At 35.0% G+C, this 27,171-nt stretch overlaps 1 protein-coding gene across 7 annotated transcripts in view; it reads left to right on the top strand.

The window, feature by feature from the left end:
- Nucleotides 1-27,171, top strand: part of UBR1 (ubiquitin protein ligase E3 component n-recognin 1) — a 139,496-nt gene that overhangs the window by 27,023 nt on the left and 85,302 nt on the right. For all 7 annotated transcript variants that reach the window (XR_007407376.1, XM_035709130.2, XM_025473034.3 and 4 more), the window contains 6 exons: nt 11,149-11,259; nt 22,515-22,645; nt 25,066-25,204; nt 25,895-25,957; nt 26,192-26,315; nt 26,647-26,754. Coding sequence is in view for 6 of the 7 variants with exons in the window: in XM_035709130.2 (XP_035565023.1) it covers nt 11,149-11,259; nt 22,515-22,645; nt 25,066-25,204; nt 25,895-25,957; nt 26,192-26,315; nt 26,647-26,754 (676 nt within the window). In the remaining variant the exon portion in view is untranslated. The remainder of the gene's footprint in view (nt 1-11,148; nt 11,260-22,514; nt 22,646-25,065; nt 25,205-25,894; nt 25,958-26,191; nt 26,316-26,646; nt 26,755-27,171) is intronic.

The following is a 27,171-nucleotide window of genomic DNA, read 5'->3' as shown; positions in this document are numbered from 1 at the left end:
GAGGTTTTGCAGAGCTCTTCTTATAGAAGAAGGAGCTTATATGGCTTATTCAAGAACCATTGAGTCATCAGAAGGTTTGGCTATTTTATGACTAATAAAAGATTATGTCTATTGTCTATAAGCTTTAGCAAATACTACACATCAAAAGTGAGTGTGAAGGGAAGTAGAACACATTTGATGAAAGAATAAATTGATACACTCTGGAATATACCTGTATGTGTGGTGAAACTTTTTAAGAAAGCAAGGGATAGACAGCCCAGGTGGCTCAGTGGTTTAGCGCCGTCTTCAGCCCAGGGCCTGATCCTGGAGACCCGGGATCAAGTCCCACATCGGGCTTCCTGCATGGAGCCTGCTTCTCCCTCTGCCTGTATCTTTGCCTCTCTCTCTCTCTCTGTGTGTCTTTCATGAATAAATTAATAAAATCCTAAAAAAAAAGAAAAAAAAGCAAGGGAATGACTAAAACATAATTCAGATGAGTAGTAACTTCCAGGGCAGGTAAGAGAATGGGACTTTGGATAATCACATAGGCAGTTTCAGGAGTATTAATGTTCTTTTGGGTTGGATGCTGGGTTCATGGTTATTCATTTCATTGTTATACTTTGTAACTTCCTTATACACTGTATATTCTTTTGCATAATAAAACACTTCATAAAAGAAAAAAAAAGCCATTAAAAAATTGGAAGAGATAAGAAGGGATATGTGTTGCTCCAGAGAAGAGGAAGAAGAGTAATGACAGGGAACAGACTGAAGATTGGACTCTGTGTGAAGAAGACAGGATCAAGAAAAGCCTTTAATGGCAGAAGAGCCCAAAATAACTTGAGAGCAAGAAAATAACAAAGTTGAAATTTTGAACTATTTGTTCTGCTCTGTGTGTGCCTTCATGATTTCTTGGTTCTCTGTAGTTTATCCCTTAAGAAAACCTATAGTCAGTTAAATAGGGTCTTAGGATCTAACAAAGAAAGTGGTGACAATAGTTGATAACACCGTATCTGTGTCATATTTTGGTACTTCTCACAATAGTTCAGGCTTTTTCATTATTATATTTGTTATGGTGATCAGTGATCTTTGATATTACTATTTTAATTGTTCTGGGCTGTCACAAACTGCACCCATATAGGATGACAAATTTAATTGATAAAGGTTGTGTCCTGACTGCTCCACTGACTGGCCGTTCCTCTATCTTTCTCATTCTCCTCAGGCCTCCCTATTTCCTGAGACTCAAATGTATTGTATTTATGCCAGTTAATAACTCTGCAATGGCCTTTAAGTATTCAAGGGAAAGGAAGAGTCACACATCTCTCACTTTAAATCAAAAGCTAGAAATGATTATGGTGAAAGCTGAGTTGGGCTGAAAGCCAGACCCCTTGTGTCAGTTAGCATGCAAAGGAAAGTTCTTGAGAGAATTAAAACTGCTACTCCAGTGAACACATGAACGATTAGGAAGCAAAATACCATTATTGGTGATAAGTCTGAGTGGTCTAGATAGAAGATCAGATCAACTACAACATTCTCTTAAGCCAAAATCTAATCCAGAGCAAGGCCATAACCCTCTTATAATTCTGTAAAGACTGAGAGAAGTGAGGAAACTACTGAAGAAATGTTTGAAGCTGGCAGAAGTTGGTTCATGAGATTTAAAGAAAGAAGCCATCTCTATAACATAAAGTGCGAGGTGAAGCAATAAGTGCTAATGTAGACAACTGCAGCAAGTTATCCAGAAGATCTAGGTAAGTTCATTAATGAAGGTGGCTCAACAACGGTTCTTCAGTGTAGGCAAAACAGCCTTGTATTGGAAGAAGATTCCATCTAGGACTTTAATAGCCAGAGAGAAGTCATTGCCTGGCTTTAAAGATTCAAAAGAGAATTCTACCACTGAAGACAGAACATGGAAGACTCCTAACTCTGGGAAACGAACTAGGGGTGGTGGAAGGGGAGGTGGGCGGGGGGTGGGGGTGACTGGGTGGCGGGCACTAAGGGGGGCACTTGACAGGATGAGCACTGGGTGTTATTCTGTATGTTTGCAAATTGAACACCAATAAAAAATAAATTTATTATAAAAAAATTAAAGATTCAAAAGATATGCTGACTTTTTTGTTACAGGCTATTGCAACTGATGGCTTAAAGTTGAAGCCATCATTTACGTTTCTGAAAATCCCGGGGCGCTTAAGAATTAGGTAAAACCTAGTTTGCCTGTGCTCTATAAATGGAACAACAAAGCCTAGTTGACAACATTTCTGTTTACAACATGGTTTACTAAATATTTTAAGTCCACTGTTGAGACCTACTGCTTAGTAAAAAAGATTGTTTTCCAAGTATGACTACTCATTGACAGTGCATCTGGTTACCCACAAGCTCTGATGGAGATGTACAAAAAGATGAATGTTGTTTTGATGCTCACATAGCATCCATTCTGCAGCCCATGGATCAAGGGGTCATTTCAACTTTCACGTCTTATTATTTAAGAAATACATGTCATAAAACTGCAGCTACTATAGATAGTGATTCCTCTGATGGGTCTGGGCAAAGTAAATTGAAAAGTTCATGGAAAGGATTCGTCGATTTTAGATGCTATTAAGAACATTCATGATTCATGCGAAGAAGCAAAAAACATGAATAAGAATTTGGAAGAGGTTGATTCCAACCCTCATGGATGACTTTGAGGGGTTCATGACTTAAAAGACTTCAGTGGAGGAAAATAGTTGCAGTTGTGTTGGGAATAAATAGCAAGAGAACTAGAATGAGAAGTGGAGCCTGAAGATATGACTGAATTGCAATCTCATGATAAAACTGTAATGGATGAGGAGTTGCTTTTGATAGATGAGCAGAGAAAGAAGTTTCTTGAGACAGAATTTACTCCTGGTGAAGATTGTTGAAATGATATCAAAAGATTTAGAATATTACATAAACATAATTGATAAATTAGTGGTTGGGCTTGAGAAGATTGACTTCAATTTTGGAAGAAGTTCTAGTGTGCTATCAAAAACATTGCATAGAAAAGAGGAATTGTTCATGAAAGAGTCAGTCAGTGTGGTATACGTCATTGTTGTCTTATTTTAAGAAATTGCCACAGCCACCTCTTCTTCAGCAACCACCACCCTTATCAGTCAGCAGCCATCTACATCAAGGGAAGACCCTCCACCAGGGTTATGACTGAAACCTTAGATGATGGTTAGCTTTTTTGTTTGTTTAAGATTTATTTAAGAGAGAGAAAAAGAGCACGAGCAGGGGAGAGACAGGCAGAAGGAGAAACAGACACCCCACTGAGCAGGGAACCTGACTATCCCAGGACCCTGAGATCATGACCAGAGCTGAAGGCAGATGCTTAACTAAGCCAACCAGGCACCATCATGGTTAGCATTTTTAACAGTAAAGTATTTTTAAATTAAGGTATATACATCATTTTCTAGACATAATGGCACTTAATAATTTAGATACTTAATAGACTATAGTGTAGTGTAAATGTAGCTTTTTTATGTACTGAAAAACCAAAAAAGTCATTAGACTCACTTTATTAGGCTATTTGCTACATTTCGTGGTCTGAAACTGAACCTGTCCTCTCAGGTATGCCTATATTCATACTATCATCCCCTTTAATTAGAAATAAATGTTTTCAAATGAAGTTTATAAAGTTGTGAAAGAAAAAAATTCTCATGGTATACTTTTATATGGAAAAACAGAATATGTAAAATGCTTTCAATTTTTGGTGTTTCTTTTAAAACATTCTGTATATAATCTTTAGCCATACTTTATTTACCTATTATTGGGGAATGTAATTAGGATTCAGTTGTGTTTTTTTTATGGTCAGCAGTGTTGCTATAAACATCTTTTTTTTTTTTTTTTAAGATTTATCTATTTTGAGAGAGAGCATGCACGAGCAAGCAGGGAGAGGGGCAAGAGGGAGATGGGGAGAATCTGAAGCAGACTTCACACTGAGCATGGAGTCCAACCCAGGGCTTCAACTCACCATCCTCAGATCATGACTGAACCGAAATCAAGAGTCAGATGCTTAACCAGCTGACCATCTTGCTATAAACATGTTTATGTGCAAATCACTTTTCTACATGTAGGATTATTCCCTTAGGATAGGTTCTCAGAAGTGGAATTATTAGATTAAAAAATGGACATTTCAGGAAATAAAAAGACAAGCTACAGACTAGGGGAAAATCTTTGTAATACATGTATGTGATAAAGGACTGGTATCCCAAATGTACAAAGTACTCTTAAAACTAAACAGTAGGAAAATTAACAGCCCAGTTAAAAAATGGGTGAAATATCTGAAACAGACTTCACTAAAAAGATATGTAGGTGGAAAAAAAAAAAGATAATGTAAGTGGCCAATAAGTACATGAAAAATGTCCAACTCTTCTGTTATTAAATTAAAACAAGGATGAAGTACCCCTATGCACCTATTAGAATGGCCAAAATCCAAAACACTGACAACACCAAATGCTAATGAAGATAGGACCAACAGGAGCTCATTCATTGCTGGGGGAAATGCAAAATGGTGCAGCTACTTTTTTTTTTTTTTTTTGAAGATTTTATTTATTTATTCATGAGAGGCGCAGAGAGAGACAGGCAGAGACACAGGCAGAGGGAGAAGCAGGCTCCATGCAAGGAGTCCAATGTGGACTTGATCCCGGGACTCCAGGATCATGCCCTGGGCTGAAGGCAGGCGCTAAACCATTGAGCCACCCAGGGATCCCCAGTCTAGCTACTTTGGAAGACATTTTGGCAGTTTCTTGAAGAAGTAAACATTCTGCAACCATATGATCCAGCAGTTGTGTTCCTTAATATTTACACAAATAAACTGAAAACTTATTTCACACAAAGCTGCACAAGAATGTTTATAGCAGCTTTATTCATATTTGCCAAAACTTGGAAGCAACCAAGATGTCCATCATTAGAGGAATATATAAACCAACTATGGTATATCGATACAATGGAATAGTTTTCAGTGATAAAAAGAAATGAGCTACTAAAAGAGATGGCTCATAAGTGCATATTACAAATTGAAAGAAGGTACTGTGAAAGGCTACATACTGTGTGAGTCTAGCTGTATCACATTCTGGGAAAAGCTATGCTGTGGAGACTAAAAGTTCGGGGTCTGGGGACTGGTGGTGGGAGAGATGAAGAAATGACTAGGTGAGCACAAGAGATATTTAGGGTAGTAAAACTAGATTCTGTATAGTACTGTAGTGGTATATACGTGTCATTAGTAATTTGTTAGACTCCAAAAAAGTGTACAACACAGAGACCCCTAGTGTAAATCTTGGACTTTGGTTAATGATACCGCTTCAAAAAATCATGTATTAACATTGACTCCTCACTTGCAACAAATGTATCATTGTAATGCAAGATATCAATCATAGGGGAAAGTGGATGGGGAAAGGGGTATATGGAAACTTGGTATTTTCTGTTTAATTTTTCTTTAAACCTAAAACTTTTAAAAAACAAGGTCTGTTAATTTTTTAAAAATGAATCTTAGTGGTTCTTGGTACATTTTGCCAAATTGCTTTAGGAAAGAATTATACCACATGTACAAGTAGTGGTATAGAAACCTGCAGAACTTGCAGAAACATTTAAACAGAAGCCTTTTAAACTAAAACCGTTTGAACTAAACCCAACTTAAAAAAATTTCCCCCCACTCTATTGGAAAGCATTTTCTTGATTGATCTAACATTTCCCGTTGCTAATTCTGGAATGATGAATATGAAATACCCTTCCATTGCTATTTTGCCATCTTCCTGGATAATAGGGACAAGGCGGTTTATATTGCCATCATCCTTGCTGACAGGACCAAGGTCACTGATTTGATAAGTAGATTAAATTCTAGGATGTCACGATCACAATAATGTAGCTTTGATCAAACAGACCCTAACGAGGGTCTTCTTGTATCTTGGAAACTATACTAAAACCAGGCCAGCTTCTAACCTTGGTATCCTTTTATTGATTATTCCAGAATCAATTAGAATAAATCTGGGGAAGAAAACAAAGCCCTCTCCAGTCGTCTTTCTTTCTCTCCCTTTCCTGTGTGTGTCTCTACCTTCATTTACTAATTGCAATTATATTTATCTGTGTGTTCTTTATCCTCATCTGACTGTACACTCTCCAGGACAAGGCCCAAGTACTTTATACCTGCTATGTCTTTCATAGTACTTGGGGCATAGAGGCTTTCAACAAACATTTCTTGAAATGAAGTATAGGATCAAAAGGACTAGATCATAGATAGAGCTGATAACTAACATTTAATTATAAAAATAACCATGAGGGTCTATTTTAACATCAGCCTGCTGTAATCCTACATGATGAGATTTATGTCCTTATATTGTCTTTGAACACAAGAGTATTAAAAAATGCATATTTTATTAACCCAGGCAATACAACAAAACTTATTTTTAAAAAATTCAAACAATACAGAAAAATATAAATAAAAATTGTAGTTGCCGTTCTATCCCACTGTACTTTCTTTGTTAAACTAAATACAATTTAATGTATGTACATCTTTACAAATCTTTATGTATTTACAAACATGCACACGCATTTGTATATTTAAGAGGAGTGTGTATATAAATGAGATCTTACTGTATATACAGTCTTGCAATTTGTTTTCAACCTAATAGTATGTCATGGGGATAATTCTATGTTGATACATATAACAACTCTCCTACCTTATTTAATTGCTGCTTGTATTCCTTTGTAGGATTATCTCATCATGTATTTAACTCTCTCCTTTTTCTAGACAACTATGTTTTTCCAGTTTTTCACTAATCAACAAATACTGAAATATACATATATACCTTTGTTTTGATATAAACCAGTGTGTGTGTGTGTGTATTCAAGAAGGCTTGAGGCTAGATTTTTTGAGGTAGATTTTCTGGATTGAAGGCTATATGCATTTAAAATTTTGTTAGATTTTTGCCAAATGTATTTCTTAAATTACTGTCAACTTATATTCTCAGTAAAAGAACATGAAAATGTTCTTTATCCACAACTGTCCCCAATCTTTATTTAATAAGTTTTTTATTCCTTTTTGCCATCTGTTAGATTTCAGATTATTGAAGCATGCCACTATTTTAATTTGCATTTCTGTTTGTAGTACTAACATATTTTCATATTTTAATTATATGTTTAATGTCATCTGTGTATTGCTTTTCTTTACTAATTTTTCTTTTTACTTACTGCTGTTACATACTTTACAAAAACTTTGTCTTTTAAAAACTTTTGTTTTTGAGTGAGATTTATTTATTTATTATTTTTAATTTTTATTTATTTATGATAGTCACACAGAGAGAGAGACAGGCAGAGACATAGGCAGAGGGAGAAGCAGGTTCCATGCACCGGGAGCCCAACGTGGGACTCGATCCCGGGTCTCCAGAATCACACCCTGGGCCAAAGGCAGGCGCTAAACTGCTGCGCCACCCAGGGATCCCCTTGAGTGAGATTTATTGAGATATAATTTATATAAAATAAAATCTACACTTAAAGCGTATAGTTCAATGATTTTTCATAAACATATAATTTAGTAACCGCCACCACAATCAAGATACAAGATTTTGCTCATCCTCCAAATTCCCTTTTGCATTCAATCATCTTGCCTCCATACCTCCAGCTCTTGGCAGTCACTGAAGTGTTTTCTGTACCTATAGTTTTGCCTTTTCAAAACATCATATAAATGCAATCATATAGTATATAATGTTTCCTATCTGACTTTTTTCACTTGGCATAAGGCCTTTGAGATCCTCTCATGTATCAGTGGTTAGTTCCTTTTTATTGCTTAGTAATATGCCATTATATGGATGTACTACATAATCTTTTCATCAGTCGGTGCACATTTGAGTTGTTTCCAGCTTTCAAATAAAGCTTCTTTAAACATTCATGTACAAGTCTTTGTGTGGGCATATGTTTTCATTTGTCTTGAGTAACCTAGAAGTAGGATGCTGAATCATAAATAAGTGTATGTTTGCTTTTTAAGATCTGTTTTCTGCCTTTAACCTGATTTATGCTATCATTTGTCTTGACATTTTAAATATGTATGTTAAATTTACCAGATTTTTTAAATGCTTTTAGATTTTGTGCCTTGCTTCCATGCCATTCCCTATCCTAAGATTATGTTTTTACTTTTGGTACAGCTACATTTTAGTAATCATGGATGAGTTCAGAGTTATTCAGTATGCTGTATATATGAAGGTAGAAAAATTGCCTTGTATATTCTTATTTCTTTTGGTGCTTTTCTTTTGGTACTAGTGGTTACCTCTGGATTAGTAATTTTTATGGTGCCTTTAGTTCCTTTTTATCCCTTTACTTAGCTTTTTATTACCTAGTTAGGTTTTTTTTAATGTATTTATTTGAGAAAGAGAGGAGGGTGCGTGCATGTGTGTGTGTGTGTGTGCGCGTGCGCACACACACACACAAGCATGAGCAGGGGAGAAGCAAAGAGAGAGGGAGAGAGACAAGCAGACTCCCCGCTGAGCAGGAAGCCTGACACAGGGCCAATCCCAGGACCCCTGTATCGTATGAGCAGAAGTCAGAACTTAACTGACTAAGCCATCCAGGTGCCCCTAATTTGTCAGTTTTAATGGTATCTTTGACTTCCTTTTATTACCTATATAATAGTTATAATCTTATGTGACTTTCTCTTTCCCTTGTCGTAATTCTTATTTGTAGCCCTTCTGATTGTGAGATCATATGTTTATATTCTTCATCCACGTCATTACTTTTGATTTGCTCTTAACTCTGCAATTAAATACATAAAATGTTCACCATCTGTCCTTTTTCTGAGGTCTTCCTAGCCACTTCTTGGTCAGATGAAGTTCATCCTCTAGGAGTTGGTGAACTAGTTTGTGGGTCAAATCTGATTCACTGCTTGTTTTTGTATAGCCTGCAAGCTAAGTATGTTTTTTACATTTCTAGATGGTTAGGGAAAGAAGAATAATAATTTATGATACATGAAAATTATGTGAAATTAAAATTCCCATTTCATGGAAGTTATATAAAATTAAAATACTAGTGCCCATAAATCAACTTTTATTGGAACAGACCCATCCATGTTTGTTTATTTATTTATTTATTTATTTATTGTCTATAGCTGTTTCTGCATTACAGCAGACTTGAATAATTAACAAAGATTGTATGACCTGAAAAGCCTAACATATTTACTATCTGTTCCTTTTTTTTTTTTTAAGTAGGCTCCTCACTCAGCATGGAGCCTTACATAGGGCTTTAACTCATGACCCTGAGATCAAAACCTGAGCTGAGATCAAGAGTTGGACACTTAACTGACTGAGCCACCTGGGTGCCCCACTATCTATTCCTTTATACATAAAACTATAAATGTAAAGTTTGCTGATCTCTGTTCAAGTAGATTCCCCAGGAAGGGCTCGTGTATGCAGTATTCCCTAAGTTCTGACATGTTCAAAATTGTAGTTTTATAGCTTATTTAGAGGTAGTGTCTTTGATTTGCATTTTCTTTCCTTGAAAATGTAGCTCTGCTTTTGTTTTATATGTTGTTACTGAGAAGTCTGATACTAGATAATATTCTTTTTGCCAGAAAGCATCAGGACATTTATCTTTAAAGTATAACAGTTGTAGTAGGATATACTTCAGAGTTGATCATACAGGGTGAGTTTTAGTTACTCATGGGTGTTTTCAGTGTGTAGATTCAGGTCCTCTTTTTTTTTTTTTAGGAAGTTTCCTTAGATTACAGTTTTAAATATCAGCTCTATTCTATTGTTTAGATTTTCTTTGGTGACTCCAGTTATGACTATTTCTGTTACAATCCCTTTTTCTCTGACCCTCTATTTCTTCAATTATCACATTTTCATTTCTTGATTATTTTCCTGCTTGTTTCAATGCTATTTATTAATTTTTCATTTGAATCTATTGTCTTGGACACCTTGTCATTTAGAATTCATTTGATAGGATCTTCTAGTTTTCTTTTCCCCTGAGTTCGGTCAAGCCTCATTTACTCCTTTTTTGTCCACTTCTGCTCTTAGTTTATTTTAATTAAAGGTACTTTAATCTGATTAAAGGCTTTCATATCTCCCATGTACTTGTTTGAGGCTACGTAATTAAGTTTGGAGCATTATATTACAGTTTTAGCTCTTTTTTTTTTTTTTTTTTTTTTACAGTTTTAGCTCTTACTGCATCTTTTGCCTTTCTTTTTCAGTAATGGTTTTGTATAGATATGGTCTACTTCTTTTTTATTTCATGGGCAGGGTCCACAAGTGCTCTCCTTTGTCAGTACAGTCCTCTTCTGTGTAATTTCTTTGTTTTTTTTTTTAAGATTATTTATTTATTTATTCATGAGAATGAGGGGGGTGGGCAGAGACACAGGCAGAGGGAGAAGCAGGCTCCATGCAGGGAGCCCGACAGGGGACTCAATCCCGGGTCTCCAGGATCATGCCCTGGGCCGAAGGCAAGTGCTAAACCTCTGAGCCACCCGGGCTGCCCTGTTTGTAGGACTCTTGAAAGGAAAAGTGTTGTAAATAATTTTAGTTGCAGTGGAACATCAAACACGTAAATACAATAAACATTTCTTAACTATGTAAGTATTGTTTTAATTATTTTTAGAAGTGTGTTTAAGCAGAAAAGTCTCATTAATCAAGCATTCTAGGTGCTGCATAGTGGGGTTTTTTTTTTCCCCCCGCACTTCACAATCTGTTCTCCATTAGTATGCAGTTTAAAAACTATTATTTAAAAATTAGGTGTTTCAGGGGCAGCCCTGGTGGCCCAGCAGTTTAGAACTGCCTTCAGCCCAGGGCGTGATCCTGGAGTCCCAGGATCGGGTCCCACATTGGGCTCCCTGCGTGGAGCCTGCTTCTCCCTCTGCCTGTGTCTCTGCCTCTTTCTCTATGTATGTCTCTCATGAATAAATAAAATTTTTAAAAAGTATTAGGTGTCTCAAAGCATGTTTGTTTAAAAATTTTATCAACTTTGAAGGCTCGTTTCTGTTGTAATTAAGTATTCAGATTTTTATTTATTTTGGTTAACTAAAATGGTTTTTGGTTTATTTGGTTTATTTTGGTTTATTTATCTCATTAATGGCAGTTAAAGTTTAAATATTGGGGAACGTTTATTGTTTGAATCATCTCATCCTTACTTGCTTTGTAATATGTTTCAAACTCAAGACAAAACTCTGTGTTCACCTCTCAGATGCATACATCTACTGGAGGGGGATTCTGTGACTGTGGAGACACAGAGGCATGGAAAACTGGCCCTTTTTGTGTAAGTCATGAACCTGGAAGAGCAGATACTACAAAAGAGGTAAGAACATTATTTTTTTTAATTGTTAATTATTTTTTGCTTGATGTAGTTAGATAGAAAGAAATGTTGTATGTATGGGTTAAACTCAATTCCATTGGGGATCCCTGGGTGGCTCAGCGGTTTAGTGTCTGCCTTTGGCCCAGGGCATGATCCTGGAGTCCCAGGATCGAGTCCCACGTCGGGCTCCCGGCATGGAGCCCCCTTCTCCCTCCTCCTGTGTCTCTGCCTCTCTCTCTCTCTCTCTCTCTCTCTGTCTGTCTGTCTGTCTCTGTGTGTGTGTGTCTATCATAATAAATAAATAAATCTTTAAAAAAATAAAAAAACCTCAATTCCATTAAGAATCCTGATTTTTGTGTTTCAATATTTAAGTGTAAGGAGTTTTATTCCACTCTATATTCAAAGAAAGAGTGAATTTTTTTGTTCTATTTGTTACGCAATTTGATAAGTAAGAGTAAAGAATATGTAAACCTAAAAGAGCAAATGGAACAGTAGAATTGACACATAACTTCAATAATTGCTTTTCTTAAAGAAAAAGTAGTCAACAAATTGGTTATCTGATATACATCCTAATCAAGAAAAGTGAGTAAGCCCAGATACAGGCTGTTAGGAAGGAAAATGGGAAATAACTATAGACCCACAGAGAAGTCAGATGCTTAACCAACTGAGTCACCCAGGTGTCCCATTCTGCCTTTTTAATAGGAATTGTATTTCATGCTAAACAAGCATTTCCAGTTTATGAGGTAAAGCTTTTCTTTCTAGGTGAATACTAGCTAGCTAATACAGGAAGGATAATAGGATTAGAATAACATTTTGCAAACCTTGAGGAAATATTTGATTCAGACAAGATTCATTAATGGATGGTAAACCCATTAAGACATGAGTTGATAAAGAACAATATTCACATAGTTCTAAATTGTCATCTCATAGATTACTTGCTAGGCATAAAAGAAAAAACTGAAACTTTATAATGGAGGTATCATACTGTTATCTCCTAAAACTGGTCATCAGTATTAGCATCATTACAAATAGTGGGTGATATGGCATAATGAGCCTCGTCACAGGATGTAAAATAAAGTACATAGGTTAACATCTAAAAATCAGCCCACAAGGCAGCACATATGCTAAAATCGGAACAAAAAAAATAAAATAAAATAAAATAAAATAAAATTGGAACGATATAGAGAAGATTAGTACAATGATGACACAAAAAATTGTTGTGTTCCATATTTTTATGATTTCACTCATATGTGGAATTTAAGAAACAAACAGATGAACGTAAAGGAAAGGGGGGAAAAAAGAGAGACAAACCATAAGAGACTCTTAACTATAAAGAACAAACTGAGGTTGCTGGAGGGAGGAGGGACTAAATGGGTGATGGGTATTAAGGAGGGCACTTGTGATGAGCACTGGGTATTATATGTAAGTGATGAATCACTAAATTCTACTCCTGAAACTAATATAATACTATATGTTAACTAAAATTTTAAAATGTGAAATATTGGGGAAAAAGATAAATACAATTTTATGAAAAATGAAAAAAATCAGTTAATGTAGTATACCATATAAACAGAATAAAAACCAAAACCACATGATTATTTTAATAAAGGTAGCAAAAGCATTTGACTAAATCCAACACACTTTCATCATAAAAGGATTTAACAGACTTATCATAAAAGGAAACTTCCTCAATCCTGATAGAGGGCAGCTATGAAAAACTCACAGGTGTGTGTGTGTGTGTGTGTGTGTGTGTGTGTGTGTGTGTGTGTATAAAACACTTTTCTCCTGGGATCAGGAACAAAACAGATTCTGCTCTTGTCACATCTGCCTGTATTGGAGGTTCTGGCTAGGGCAATTAGTAATGCAAGAAAAGAAATAAAAGGCATCCAGATTGGAAGGGAAAAAGTAAAACTAGCTGTATTTGCAGATGACAGGACTTTGTATATGGAAAATTTTAAGGAATCCGCAAAAAAAATTATTAGAACTTAGAAGTTCAGCAAGAATATAAGTTACAAGATAATTATACAGAAATCACTTGTAGTTTTTATATTTTCTATATCAATAATGAAAATCTGAAGAAGAAATTGAGGAAAAAAAGTCCACATTCAGTATAGTATCAAAATAAAATATTTAGAAGTAAATTAACAAAAGCAGTATAAAATTTATATTCTGAAAACTTTTGAAAAAAAAAACTTTTGAACACTCTTGAAAGAAATTAAGGAAGATTTCAATAAATGGAAAAACATCTCTCCTTTTTTTAAGTTTTTATTTTAATTCTAGTTAGTTAACATACGGTGTAGTATTAGTTTCAGGTATATAATATAGTGATTCAGCAATTCCATACATTACCCTATGCTCATCATGACAAGTGCACTCCTTAATCCCCATCACCTATTTCATTCATTCCTCCACTCACCTCCCCTTTGGTAACCATCAGTTTGTTTTCTATAGTTAAGCATCTGTGTCTTGGTTTGCCTCTCTCTCTCTCTTTCATTCCCCTTTGCTCGTTTGTTTTGTTTCTTAAATTCCACACATGAATGATATCATATGTATTTAGAAGACTTAAAATTGTTAATGTGGCAGTCCATTGGGTGTTTTTTTCCCAACACCACCAAACAATTAAACTCTGTTCTCTGTTGATACTGACCAGATGTCTCACAAATTTAACTCTACTCTCTGCCTGGCAGTAGCATCAGGTCCCACAGGTTAAGGTTGCAGTCCCACAAGACTGCTCCCACTTCAGGTGCCAGTTGGAAGTCTAGGTTATTCTCTTTGCTTCTGCTTCTGACCAACTAGCTATAAATCAGAGATTCCTATAACCCTCTCTTTTGATTCCATTAATTTGCTAGAGCAGCTAATAGAACTAAGGAAATCAGTTTTCTTACTAGATTGCCTGTTTTATAAAAGGCTATAATTTAGAAACAGCCATATGGAAGAGATGCATAGGGCAAGATATTTGGGGATGGGCTGTGGATCTTCCATGCACTCTAAGTTTGCCACTTCCCCCAAATCTCTATGTGTGTTCACCAACCCGGAGAGTTTCCAAATCCTGTCTTTTTTTGGGGGTTTTATGGGTGTTCTACGAGATAAACACATGATTGATTAAATTGTTGGTCCTTAGTGATTGATTCAACCTTTAGCCCCTCTTTCCTCTCTAGATATCAGGGATGTAGGAGTTGAAGTTCCAACCCTCTGATTGTATGGTTTCATTCTCCTGGCAACCAGCCCCCTCCTTAGGTGCAAAAAGTCACTTCATTAATGTAATAAAAGAAAGACTTTAAAAATTCCTCTTATCACTTTGGAAATTCCAAGCGTTTTAGGAGCTCTATACCAGAAATGGTGAAGACCAAATATATTTCTTCCTATAAATTGCAATATCACAGGTTATACTCCCCAAGTTGATCTGCAGATTCAACACAATTCCTATCAGAATTCCAACTGGGAATTTGTTTCTCTGTTTTAGTAATTGACAAGCTTACTTTAAAATTTATATGGAATTATACAGGACCCAGAATAGCCTTTTTCAAGGACAAATTTGGAGAACTCACACTTCCCTATTTCAAAACCTACTACAAAGCAACAGTAATCAAGACAGTGTGGTATGACATAATGATAAACATAGAAATTATGAGAATAGATTTGAGAGCCCCAAAATAAACTCACATGTTTGTGGTCAACTGTTTTTCAACTAGAATATGAAAGGTGTTCACTAGGAAAATATGTTTTTATCAAATGGTAACAGCACAACTGGATATCCATATGCAAAAAAAAATGAGTCTGGATCCCTAGCTCACATAATACATGAAAAGTAACTCAAAATGGATCAAAGGCCTAAATATGAGAGCTAAAACTGTAAAATTCTTAGAGGAAAACATAGAGATAGATCTTCATTACCTCGTATTTGGCAGTGGATTGATAGATACGTCAGCAAAAGCCTGAGTAATAAAAGGAAAAAAAGATGATTACACTTTATCAAAGGACACTGTCAAGAAAATGAAAAGCCTATAGAATGGGAGAAATATATTTGCAAATCATATCTGATAAGGGGAACTGATAAAGAGCTCTTAAAACTCCATAATATAAAGACAATATTTTTAAAACAGGCAAATAGTCATTTCTTCAAAGAGTATATATACACACACATAGCCAATAAGCACATGAAAAGATGCCCAGTGTCATTATTCATTAGAGGAATGCAAATCAAAATCATGACCTTCTTTTTCATATCCACTAATGGCTATAATCAAAAAGGCAAATAATAACAAGTATTAGTGACAAAGTTTCTACTGTTGGTAGAAATGGTGCAGCCACATTGGAAAATAGTCTAGCAGTTCAAATGATTAAGCATAGAGTTGTTATATGCCCCAGCAATTCTACTTATAGGTATATACTCAAAATAATTGAAAACAGTTGTTCAAGCAAATATTTAGACACGAATGTTCATGGTATTGTTATAATTAAATAGCATTATTACAGAATAATATATGATATTCATATAATAATATGGTATTCAAAATAAAAGGTAGAAAAAACCCAATGTCTATCAACTGGTAAATGGATAAACAAATGTGGGTAAATTGATACAATGTACTATTTGGCTATAAAAGGGAAGTAATGAAACATGCTTCAATTTGGAGGAACCCTGAAAACCTTATGCTAAGTAAAAGAAGCCAATTACAAAAGATCACATTATATGATTACATTTAAATGAAATACAGAATAGGCACATTTATAGGGACAAAAGAATAGATTAGTGGTTCTTTAGGTCTAGGGGGATGGAAACATGGGGTGAGGGAGGAAGAAATCACTAAAGAGTTTTTGTTTTTTTTTTGAGGTGATGAAACTGTTCTAAAACTGACGTGATAATTACAAATACCTGTAAAATACTAAGAACCATTAAATAGTATATTTTGAGCGAATTGTGTGGTATGTGAATTATATCTCAAACTTGAAAGATTATAAAAGCCTCATTTATGAAATATTCTTTTTTTTTTTTAAGATTTAGTTGAGAGAGAGATTATGCATGTGCAGGTCAGGTAAGGAACAGAGGGAAAGGGAGAGAATCTCAAGCAGATTCCCTGCAGGTCATGGAGCCTGTCACGGGCTTTCATTTCATGACCCATGAGATTATGATCTGAGCCAAAATCATGAGTCAGATACTTAGCTCACTGAGCCACCTGGCCCTACTTATGAAATATACTTGATAAAAATGTTTAGCCTGAGCTTAAAAACTTGAGGTGTAACTTTTTGGAAATAACAGGGGAGACATGAACAAGATAAAGAAAACTACAAGGAAGATAAATATAAAATGTAGGACATTTCAAGGTAATACTAGAATGTAGGAGTTTTTATAGGAAATATGGCCTGGTTTCTGTCATGAAGAACAAAAGGGTGGAAGTGGGGATGGGAGATTTCATTTAGATGTAAATGACTTAATAATCAAATGTAATAACCAAATGTAATAGATATTTTAGAAAGAATTAGGAAAACTGAATATGATCAAGACATTAGATGATATTTAAAAATTACTAATATTACTAGATATAATAATGGTATTATAATTAAGAATTCTTTTTTAGAGATATATATATTAAAGTATTTAGGGGTAAAATATGACTAATTTTTACCTTAAAATGCTTGAATAAAAAATATATGTATGAAAAAATAAGTTATTAAATTTAGGTAAAAGTTGTGTTTATTACACTGATCTGTTTTTCTATAAAAAAATAAAAATCACTGTATTAAACACCAAATAAATAACAAAAACATAGAAATTGTTCTTAAGCATACAAGGGAGAAAAGAGAAAGTTTCCAAATTTGTTGAATGCCCTTACAAACAATAATAGCTTTTAGAAAATGTAATGGAAGGGGCACATGAGTGGCATTGGTTAAGTGTCCAGGTCTTGGTTTCCGCTCCAGTCATGAGCTCAGGGTTGTGAGATTAAGCTCCATGTTGGGCTTTGCACTCAGTGCAAAGTCTGCTTCAGATTCTCTCATCCTCTCCTTCTGCTCCTCCTGCTTGTGCACGTGTGCTCTCTCTAAAATAAATAATCTTTAAAAAATTTATATAGTGGAGGAGGGGTAGTTGGTTGGCTCTGTCAGTGGAGCATATGACTCTTGATCTTGAGGTAATGAGCTCAAGCATCATGTTGGGTATAAAGATTTTTTTTTAATATAATGGAAAAGAAGATCTCATTCACCATAGCATGAGAAAAGATGTAATACCTTGGAAAAAAAAATAAATCTACCAGCTCTATTATAAGAAACTTGAAAAGTATACTCTGTGAGCACTGGATGTTATACTGTGTGTTGGCAAACTGAATTTAAATAAAATAAAAAAAAAAGTGTACTCTGATAGGCATAAATAAAAAAAATCATGCATCATTCTTGGATTGGAAGATTCAATTTTGCAAAAAAATATATATAATATTGACATTTCTAAAGTTAATCCACAAAATCAGTGTATCCCCAGCCAGATTAACAGCTAAATACTCTTTTGGAACTTCACAAAGTAATCAGAAGTTCTTCTGGAAAAATAATTTATAAGGATTGTCAGGAAAAACTGAAATCAAGAGTTATGAGTATAAGTAGGTCTAACAAATTTAAAATATATTAGAGAGCCATGGTAATCCAAATAATGTGACTCTTGCTGCAGGAATAGACAACAAAGAATGGAATAGATAAAAGAATCTAAATCCAAACTGGTAGTAAAGATACAATTTCAGAATTGTGGTCATATATAACTGGCCAACCTTTTGAGGGAAAAAAATCTATAAAGCTTGACCAGATAAATTCCAGAAATATCAAGGACTTTTTTTTTTCATTCTATATTGAGGATTTTTAAAAGCCTTTTTTTTTTTTTTTTAAGGAACAAATTATAAACTTGTTAGAAGGAAATACGTGTGAATTTTTAAAAATAATCTTGAAGTAGATTGGGCCTTTCTAAGATTTTGTTACAATTCAGAGGCTATAAAAAGGAAAAAATTGATAAATTTGCTTCTGCAAAAATTTATAACTTCTTAATAGCAAAAACTTTGTCATGAACTAAATGACAGTCTAGAAAAAACATTGCAGTGTGTCATGAAGGATAATTAAGAAACCCTTGGTATCCTGTATATTCGTGCTGTGTGACCACTCGTGTATAGTATACTTTACAAAACTCAAAATGGAAAGAAATGGAATTATATTTGGAGAGGTAAAATGTGTTGTCTTCTCTTGGGTAGAAGCCTTAGAGTACAATAGATGGGCTCTAGAATAGGGGTCCTCAGTTTGCTTTATAACCCCACTGATAGCTCTGTGATGTTGACAGGGTTATTCAACCTTTCTACCTTTCAGTTTATCTCTAAATTGGAGATAATACTATCTGCCTCACAGGACTGTGAGAACTAAATGAGATAAAACATGCAAAGTGCTTAGCCCTAGAATATGCCTGGAATATTGTAAGGGCCCAGTAAATGTTAGGTGTCACATTAGTAATAGTATTATAGCTCCTATTACTTTTCCCATTACCTTTCTTCTGATACTAATTTGTATGTTTTAGAATTAACAGAGATCTTTCACACAAATTCTATCATTTTGGGATGCCTGGTTGGCTCAGTGTAATCCCGGTCTGGGGATCGAGTCCCGCGTTGGGCTCCCTCTGAGGAGCCTGCATCTCTCTCTGCCTGTGTCTCTGCGTCTCTCATGAATAAATAAATAAAATCTTTAAAAAAGAAAATCCTATCATTTTATCCTCATTACTACTTCATGAGGTAGATACAATAGCTCCATTTTATAGAAGTAGAAACAAAATCTCAATAAAGTGACTTGCTCAGGTTTGCATATCTAGTCAGTGGCAAAGTTGGACCTAAAATTCAGATCTTTAGATTCTGAGTTCTAGCACAATTTTAAAAATCTTGAACTTAGAAATAATTTTAAATTTATGAAAAGCTACAAGATAAAAATAGTACAAAGATATGCTTTTTACTCATTTCATCAATTGTTAGCCTTATCCTCCATTTACCTTCCTATTCACTCGATTTTTAGATTGCCTCTTCTGTCTACTCATTTACCTGTCCTAATATCAGATGGTCATTCCTTCATTTGACAAATATTTATCACGTGCCTGTTACTTGATTAAATATAACCAAATGTCCATTACCTGGAATACCAATTTAATCCTTTCAAATTTATTACCATTTTTGTTTTAACAAACGCTTTTAATTTGGATTATTTCACTTTCCTCTTCTAATATTTTTGAAAGGGTACTGAAATATTTTGGCATAAAGTCAGAGAGTAATTTGTGGCTTGGTTTCTATAACCTCTTCATTCTATAACTAGTCATTCTGGAAAAACTGTCTTTGTGTTTTAAATACCTAAAAAATCCTTGAGAGTTAAATTGACTCATTGAATTTACAAAACCAGCTTCCTTTCCTCTCCCTCATGGATTTCCATTCCTTTTGGGATTTTCCTGAATCTTAATGGCCTCAGAACACTGAATTTAGTTCTGAACTAAACTTTTCTTGGATTTCTGTGGATTTAGAATTAGATTCAAAAAGTGATTGGTCATTCAGCCTTATCCTAAAAGTAAATCTGGATATTCTGGAACTGATTGATTATCTGGAGTTGCGAGAAAGGCACCTATGGCTAGCATATAACTAATCATTTCATGCAAGACAGTCTTGTGTACATAGCATTTTGTTTCATCTTTGCTTTGATGAATGTGAAAGCCATACTCTACCAGGTGTATGGCACTGTGCCAGTCATAGGAGGATTTACCAAGTGTAATCAGATCTGGCTGATACTAATCAGCTAATCATCCAGCTTTAGGCAATGTCTTTTGAAGAGAGGCCTTTTTCTGGTATATGTAAAAAGCAGTTTCTGTCTTGTTCTGCAGTACATTTCTGGGTTGATGATTAAGTTGGTTTTTTTTTTTTTTCTTTTAGATTATAGCTCTTTTATTTCCTCTCATTGACCTTATTTTCTAAGCTTTTAGATGCTTTGCTTGAAAGTTTCTTATATACTTACTGGACCTCTTCTTAAGGACTTACCTTTGATTGATACATAGGTAAGTAACTCATTACTTTTGGAAGTAATGAGTTGATATTTTTTAACTCTTCACCTCAAACTACTTTTTTTGAAGAATTCAAAAAGATACATTGAACTAAAAAAATATAAGAAATAGTAATGTAGTGGACCGTTCCTGGTCTTGGTACTTTGGCATCTTTATCTCTCTCTCCAGTAAATGCTTCTGAGCAGATCTCCAGAGAGCAGGTGACTTATTGAAGAGAAGGTAAAAATTGAAATCATGAAGCATTGGGAAGTGAGAAAGAATAGGTACAAAAGAGTAAAAATGCATAGGTTAAGAGTTTGGTGAACATGGAATAAAATACAGTTCACTAGAACAGTCTACAGTAGATAGGTTAGGATTTAATATTAAAATCTTTAAAAAAAAAATCTTTTCTTGGTGGCACCTGGGTGGCTCAGTTGGCTAAGTGTCTGCCTTCAGGTCAGGTTATCATTCTGGGATCCTGGGATTAAGCCCCATGTCAGGCTCCCCAGCTCAGGGAGGGACTCTGCTTCTCCCTCTGCCACTACTTCCCACTCATGCTAGCGCGCTCTCACATACACACAAATAAATAAAATCTTCTAAAAATTATGTTCTTGAATTTCTACTGGATTTTTTTTTTTAATCTTAAAGAGCTACTTGATTTTTTTTTTTTTTTTACCTGCTTACTATTTTGTTTAAACAGCTTTTGAGATGTAACTTGCATACCATATTAAAAAAATTCTCCCAGGGGCGCCTGGGTGGCTCAGTGATTGAGCATATGCCTTTGGCTCTGGTTGTGATCCCATGATCCTGGGATCAAGTCCCGCATCCGGCTCCCTGCAGGGACCCTGCTTCTCCCTCTGCCTATGTCTCTGCCTCTCTCTGTGTCTCTCATGAAAAAATAAATAAATAAAATCTTAAAAAAAAATTCTCCCACCTAAGGTGTACAATTCAGTGCTTTTTGTTACATTCACAGAGTTGTTCAGCCTTCACCTCATTATAGAACATTTTCATCACCCCCAAAAGAAACCCTGTATGCATCAGTGGTGACTCTCCATATCTATGGAAATTTCTCCCCAGCCTTAAGCAACTGCTTTTTTACTTTCTGTCCCTGTACATATGCCTATTGTTGACACTTCATATAAATGGGATCACACTGTATGTGGTCTTTTATGATTGGATTTTTTTCACCAGCATAATGTCCAGTTTCATCCATGTTGTACCATGTACTTCATTACTTTTTATGGCCAAATAATGTTCTGTTGTATAAATATTCACATTTTATTTATCCTTTCTTCAGTTGATAGACATTGGGGTTGTTTCCACTTTTTGGCTATTATAAATAATGCTGCTATGAGTATTTGTGTATATGTTTTTGTTTCAGACATATGTTTTCATTTATCTTGGATAAATATGTAGGAGTGGAATTGCTGGGTCATATAACTGTGCTAAGTATTTTGAGCATTTGTCAGACCATATTCCAAATTGGCTGCACCGTTTTACATTTCTGCCAGCATAAAAAGGTTCAAATTTCTCTACATCTTGGCCAGCACTTGTTACTATCTGTCTTTTTTACTCTAGTAACTGTAGCAAGTGTGAAGACCTATCTCATTGTGGTTTTGATTTGTATTTCTCTCATGACTTCTAGTATAGAGCATTTGAACACATTTTTTAGCTGAATGATTTCAACAAGTGTTTTGTTAAGGAGGTGTAGTGGTTTGTAATAAAGAGAACATTGTTTTTTGTGGGAGCCAAAGACTCAGGTTTTAGTCATCTCTGCTATTTATAGGCTCTTTTACCTTGAATGGGTTCCTTATCCTTTAAATGTCACTAATTCTCTGCCTTTCTTACAGAATGGCTATGAGGATCACTTCAAATAATGAGAAAAAATTTTTGTAAGCTCTAAGGGATAACTAGATGTTCTTTGATATTACCATAATTAAACTACTCAGAAAGGCAGAAAATATTCATAAGAATATTCATAATTTTAATTCATCATTAAAAAGGGGGCTATGTGGTTCTGTGTCCTTTTCTTTCTGTCTGTATCACCAACTTGGCCACAAGGAATTAAGCTAAACTGATGTGAATAGCAACCCTCTTGAGCTCAACTTGAATTCATTCCCAAAGGATGGTGTAATTCACTAAAATAATTACAAATTAATAACATTTTGTCAACCATTTACTTGTCTACAACGTTGGTAGTAATGTTTTTTTCTAAACTTTCTTTCAGAATTTACGTTGTCCATTGAATGAAGAGGTAATTGCCCAAGCCCGGAAAATATTCCCTTCAGTGATAAAATACATTGTAGAAATGACTATATGGGAGGAGGAAAAAGAACTGCCTCCTGAACTCCAAATAAGGTGGGGAAATTTTTCAAAAGAGAGAAATTTTAGCAGAGGTTATTTATATTGCAAAATAAACGTTGGAAAAATGTTTTTGTTGTAGTTATTTACTGCTTATGCATTTACTGCATTATGAAAATTTTATAGAGAATTATCTTTTGGGAATACTTCCAAAGTGTCCATTTATATGAGATGCTTTGCTTAGGCACTAAACAGAAGATAAGACAAAAGAAGACCCTAAACAGGAGCTTCTGATTTTAAGAAAGAGCATTTTGGGGTCTTGTTCTAAGTGATTTATAGAGACCTAGCACCTACTCATCCTAGAAGATAAAGAAGTAAATGATTTGCCCCGTTTGATCCTGTCCTGGACCAACCTCCAGATTTCCTGAGAGGTATGATGGGAATAAGGAGATAGCCCTTTGTTACATACTTTGATACGTAGGATTATTTCCCTACTAGTTTTAGGGATTTAACATTTTTAAACTAAAATCCAGCAATTGGGATCTTTGGGTGGCTCAGCGGTTTGGCGCCTGCCTTCGGCCCAGGGCGTGATGCTGGAGTCCCGGGATCAAGTCCCACATCGGGCTTCTTGCATGGAGCCTGCTTCTCCCTCTGCCTGTGTCTCTGCCTCTTGTGTGTCTCTCTCATCAATAAATAAATAAATAAATAAATAAATAAATAAATTTTAAAATCCAGCAATTTCTGACAGACATAAGTCTTTCAGTGACAGTGTCTGCTCTTAACTTATAAACTTGCAAGAGAATTTCAGATCTGATATGAAGATCAAGTGTAGGCCTTCAGGGAATTTTTCTGTGTAATATTAGGAATTTCACAAAATTGCATCACAAATTCAAATACCATTGTTCTTTGAGTTTACAGGGTTTTTTGTTTTAATTTAAGAGGAGAGAGAATTAAGAATTTTAATTTATAAAGACATTAAATGTATTGTTTTGACTCTTGCTGGGCCATAAACTGCTTGGGGAAATGAAGGTCATTAGAGATTACATCCACAAAGGTTTTAATTTCAGATATGTGATAATGTCAGTTAAATCCTTTAAGAAACTCTGTATTGGTAAATATGATACTAGCAATCGACCTGCCTGAACACAGGGAGTTGCTTGAGTTTGTGTATATAGCAGCAGCAGACTTTAGATTCATAGAGCTGAGTTTGAGACCTTCTCACTGCTTATTGGCATTGTGACCATGGAGGAGTTTTTCTTTTCTTTTTTTTTTTTTTTTTTTTTAATTTATTTATGATAGTCACAGAGAGAGAGAGAGAGAGAGGCAAAGACACAGGCAGAGGGAGAAGCAGGCTCCATGCACCGGGAGCCCGACGTGGGATTCGATCCCGGGTCTCCAGGATCGCGCCCTGGGCCAAAGGCAGGCGCTAAACCGCTGCGCCACCCAGGGATCCCATTTTTTTTTTTTTTTTTGAAAGTAAGTTCTACACTCCATGTGGGACTTGAACTTTTGACCCCAAGATCAAGAGCCAGATGCTCTACCAATTGACCTAGCCAGGTGCCCGTTTCCTGAGCTCTAACAGGCCTGAAAAGATTGAGTATATTATAAAGGCGTATTGTAAACTGTTTAAAACTGATAATATGACATTTGTGTAGCCCACAACTGTATTCGCATTTTTTTAAAAATTTTTTTTATTTATTTATGATAGTCACAGAGAGAGAGAGAGGCAGAGACACAGGCAGAGGGAGAAGCAGGCTCCATGCACCGGGAGCCTGACGTGGGATTCGATCCCGGGTCTCCAGGATCGCGCCCTGGGCCAAAGGCAGGCACCAAACCCCTGCGCCACTCAGGGATCCCTGTATTTGCATTTTTTATGAGCTCCTCGTACCACTCTTGACTGTAGATACTATACTCTTTTTAAACATGAAAGAGGCACTGTCATCTCAACTCAAGATTATAAGTTTAAGCAACCTAAGGTCCCTCAGTCACATGGTAGTGCTAACACTTTGAATCTGTACACCTTTTCTTGTTAAACTTAAATGTTATATAAAACCAGTATCACTTCAAGTAAATAGAAGGTAAAAGCAAAAGTAAACTCAATAAAATTAATAAAATGTTAGCATTTATTATTGCTTCCTTGAAGATCATGAGCCCAGAGCTATCTCCCTTTGCCACAGTAGGAGATTAGCAAGAGTTAAGAGTAGCATTAAAAACATATTGCCATTAAACCGAAAGTAATAATTTACATCTGGAAGTAATAAAATGAAACGATAATACTGTTATCAGAGTTTTTAAATTTCTGTGGCACTGTACCACTTAAAATAACTTCCTTTACTGGTATTACAGTGGTACTTTTTCATATGGTAAGAAACTACATGGTGAGGCTTTGGTACAGATATTGTATATTATTTTAGTCTATTTTTCACATTTTCCTTTATTTGTTTCAGTACCTGAATATATATCTTTTTTTTTAACAGGGAGAAAAATGAAAGATACTATTGTGTCCTTTTCAATGACGAACACCATTCATATGACCATGTCATATACAGTCTACAAAGAGCTCTTGATTGTGAGCTCGCAGAGGCCCAGTTGCATACGACTGCCATAGACAAAGAGGTTCGTGAGCTTCATTTGATTTCTTTTGCTCCATTATCCATTATCAGCTTCCTGGGAGAGTCAGGTGTTGACTGAGCCCTTGCCTAGTGCTCTTTAGTATTGTGTTAGGAACAATCATACTCTTCTTTTGTTCCTTATATCGTAGGTAAATTGGTTAAAACTTGATTTTTCTTTGTATCATAATTATAGATAAACTATTAGCTTTCCTCTTTTATTCTAAATAATTAGAAGGTTACTGAATATATTGGCAAAAAGTAGTTAAGAGTGTCAGCTTTAATCTGTTTCTATTTATTAAAGTAACATTGTATAATTATTGAGTGCATGAATAAATACATTAATTTTGACATTTTTAACATTATTTATTGCAACTATTTTTAGCATATTACTAATTCTATGGTCCTGCCTTTTTTTTTTTTTTTTTTTTAATACCTATCCAAAGCAAAATGTGTTCCTCGGGTATATAGGAGGAATATTAACCTAATCCATGTCCTTAAAAGGAGTATACTATAGTGGAAGAAGAAGCTTCGTAAAGTGTTAAACATTTATGTTGTCTTCCAACTGTTGCCCATCTACTTACTTTAGGCAGTTGACAAATGATTAATAATTAAGAGCTCATTAGGCCTTTGGGACACATATTATTGATTGGGATTGTCAGTATACTACTTAATTCTCATGTTTGTTTATAATTAGGGCCGTCGGGCTGTCAAAGCAGGTGCTTTTGCTGCTTGCCAGGAAGCAAAGGAAGATATAAAGGTAATTTTTTGAATTAGGGATGAAAGAAAATTTTGGAATTCACATTCCAAGAGCCGAAGTAAAGCAATTACATGATTGAAGTGGTTGGGCATCCTAAGTAAAGGTAGGGTTGGGCCCTTTAAATTCAGAGATTTGAAGCTGTGTTATATAAGATTTTTTTTTGAAGAATAGATTACTTATTTAAAACATTTTAAAACTAGTTTTTTGTTTTGTTTTTAATGCTTTCATTTGTAGAGCCATTCAGAAAATGTCTCGCAACATCCACTTCATGTAGAAGTATTACACTCTGAGGTTATGGCTCATCAGAAATTTGCTTTGCGTCTTGGCTCCTGGATGAACAAAATTATGAGCTATTCAAGTAAGCATATTGCCTGTTTTTCTTATTTCTAATAAAATACTGGTTTTTTAAATAGCCACAAATTTTTAAATGTCATTGAATATAAAACAAAATTTTTCATTTTTTGGTTTATACATTTTGATTAATTTTTAGAGTTGTACCTCAAACCATAAAAAATATTTATGGCCATAAATAATATTTTATTGGCTTTTGATTCTTTGATATTGACAGAATTATTCTTAATATCAAACTGGGAAGATTAATGTTATTTTTTTCTCACGTCATTGTAGGAAACATACTTTTGGGAGGAATGTTATGAGAGTAAAAGTTATCTGACCTCTTTTGTTTGTAGGTGACTTTAGACAGATCTTTTGCCAAGCATGCCTTAGAGAAGAACCCGGCTCTGAGAATCCCTGTCTCATAAGCAGATTAATGCTTTGGGATGCAAAGCTTTATAAAGGTGGGTAGATCTTTGCTTATGCTGCTTGCCATGAAGCATGACCTTAAAGTGGAGCTATAATATGTTTTGTTTGTTAAATCAGTGGTCTTGATTGATAAGATATTGTACTTTAAAGAAAAGTTAACCAATCAATATGTTTTCTCTGTGTTAAAACCCAGGGTTACTGTCTTTTAATTATAGTGTCTTTTCGTTTAGTCAGAGCCAGTAAAAAGAGTCTGTGTATATATCCATGTACTGCCATTATTAAAGCTATGTTAATTTTTATTTTTAAAATCCAAATGCAGAATAAAAAGTGAAAGGTGAGAAAAAGGCTGAAGGGAATGGAGAAAGGAAGACACAGAGTAAGAGTAATTTTGAGTGAAATAGAATAAAAAGGAATGGAGAAAGTTTGGACATAGTAGAGTGAAGTAAGGCAAA

This window comes from Canis lupus, chromosome 30 (assembly GCF_003254725.2).
Source record: "Canis lupus dingo isolate Sandy chromosome 30, ASM325472v2, whole genome shotgun sequence".
Classification (NCBI taxonomy): Eukaryota; Metazoa; Chordata; class Mammalia; order Carnivora; family Canidae; genus Canis; species Canis lupus.
This window is presented reverse-complemented; position numbering and strand designations above follow the sequence as displayed.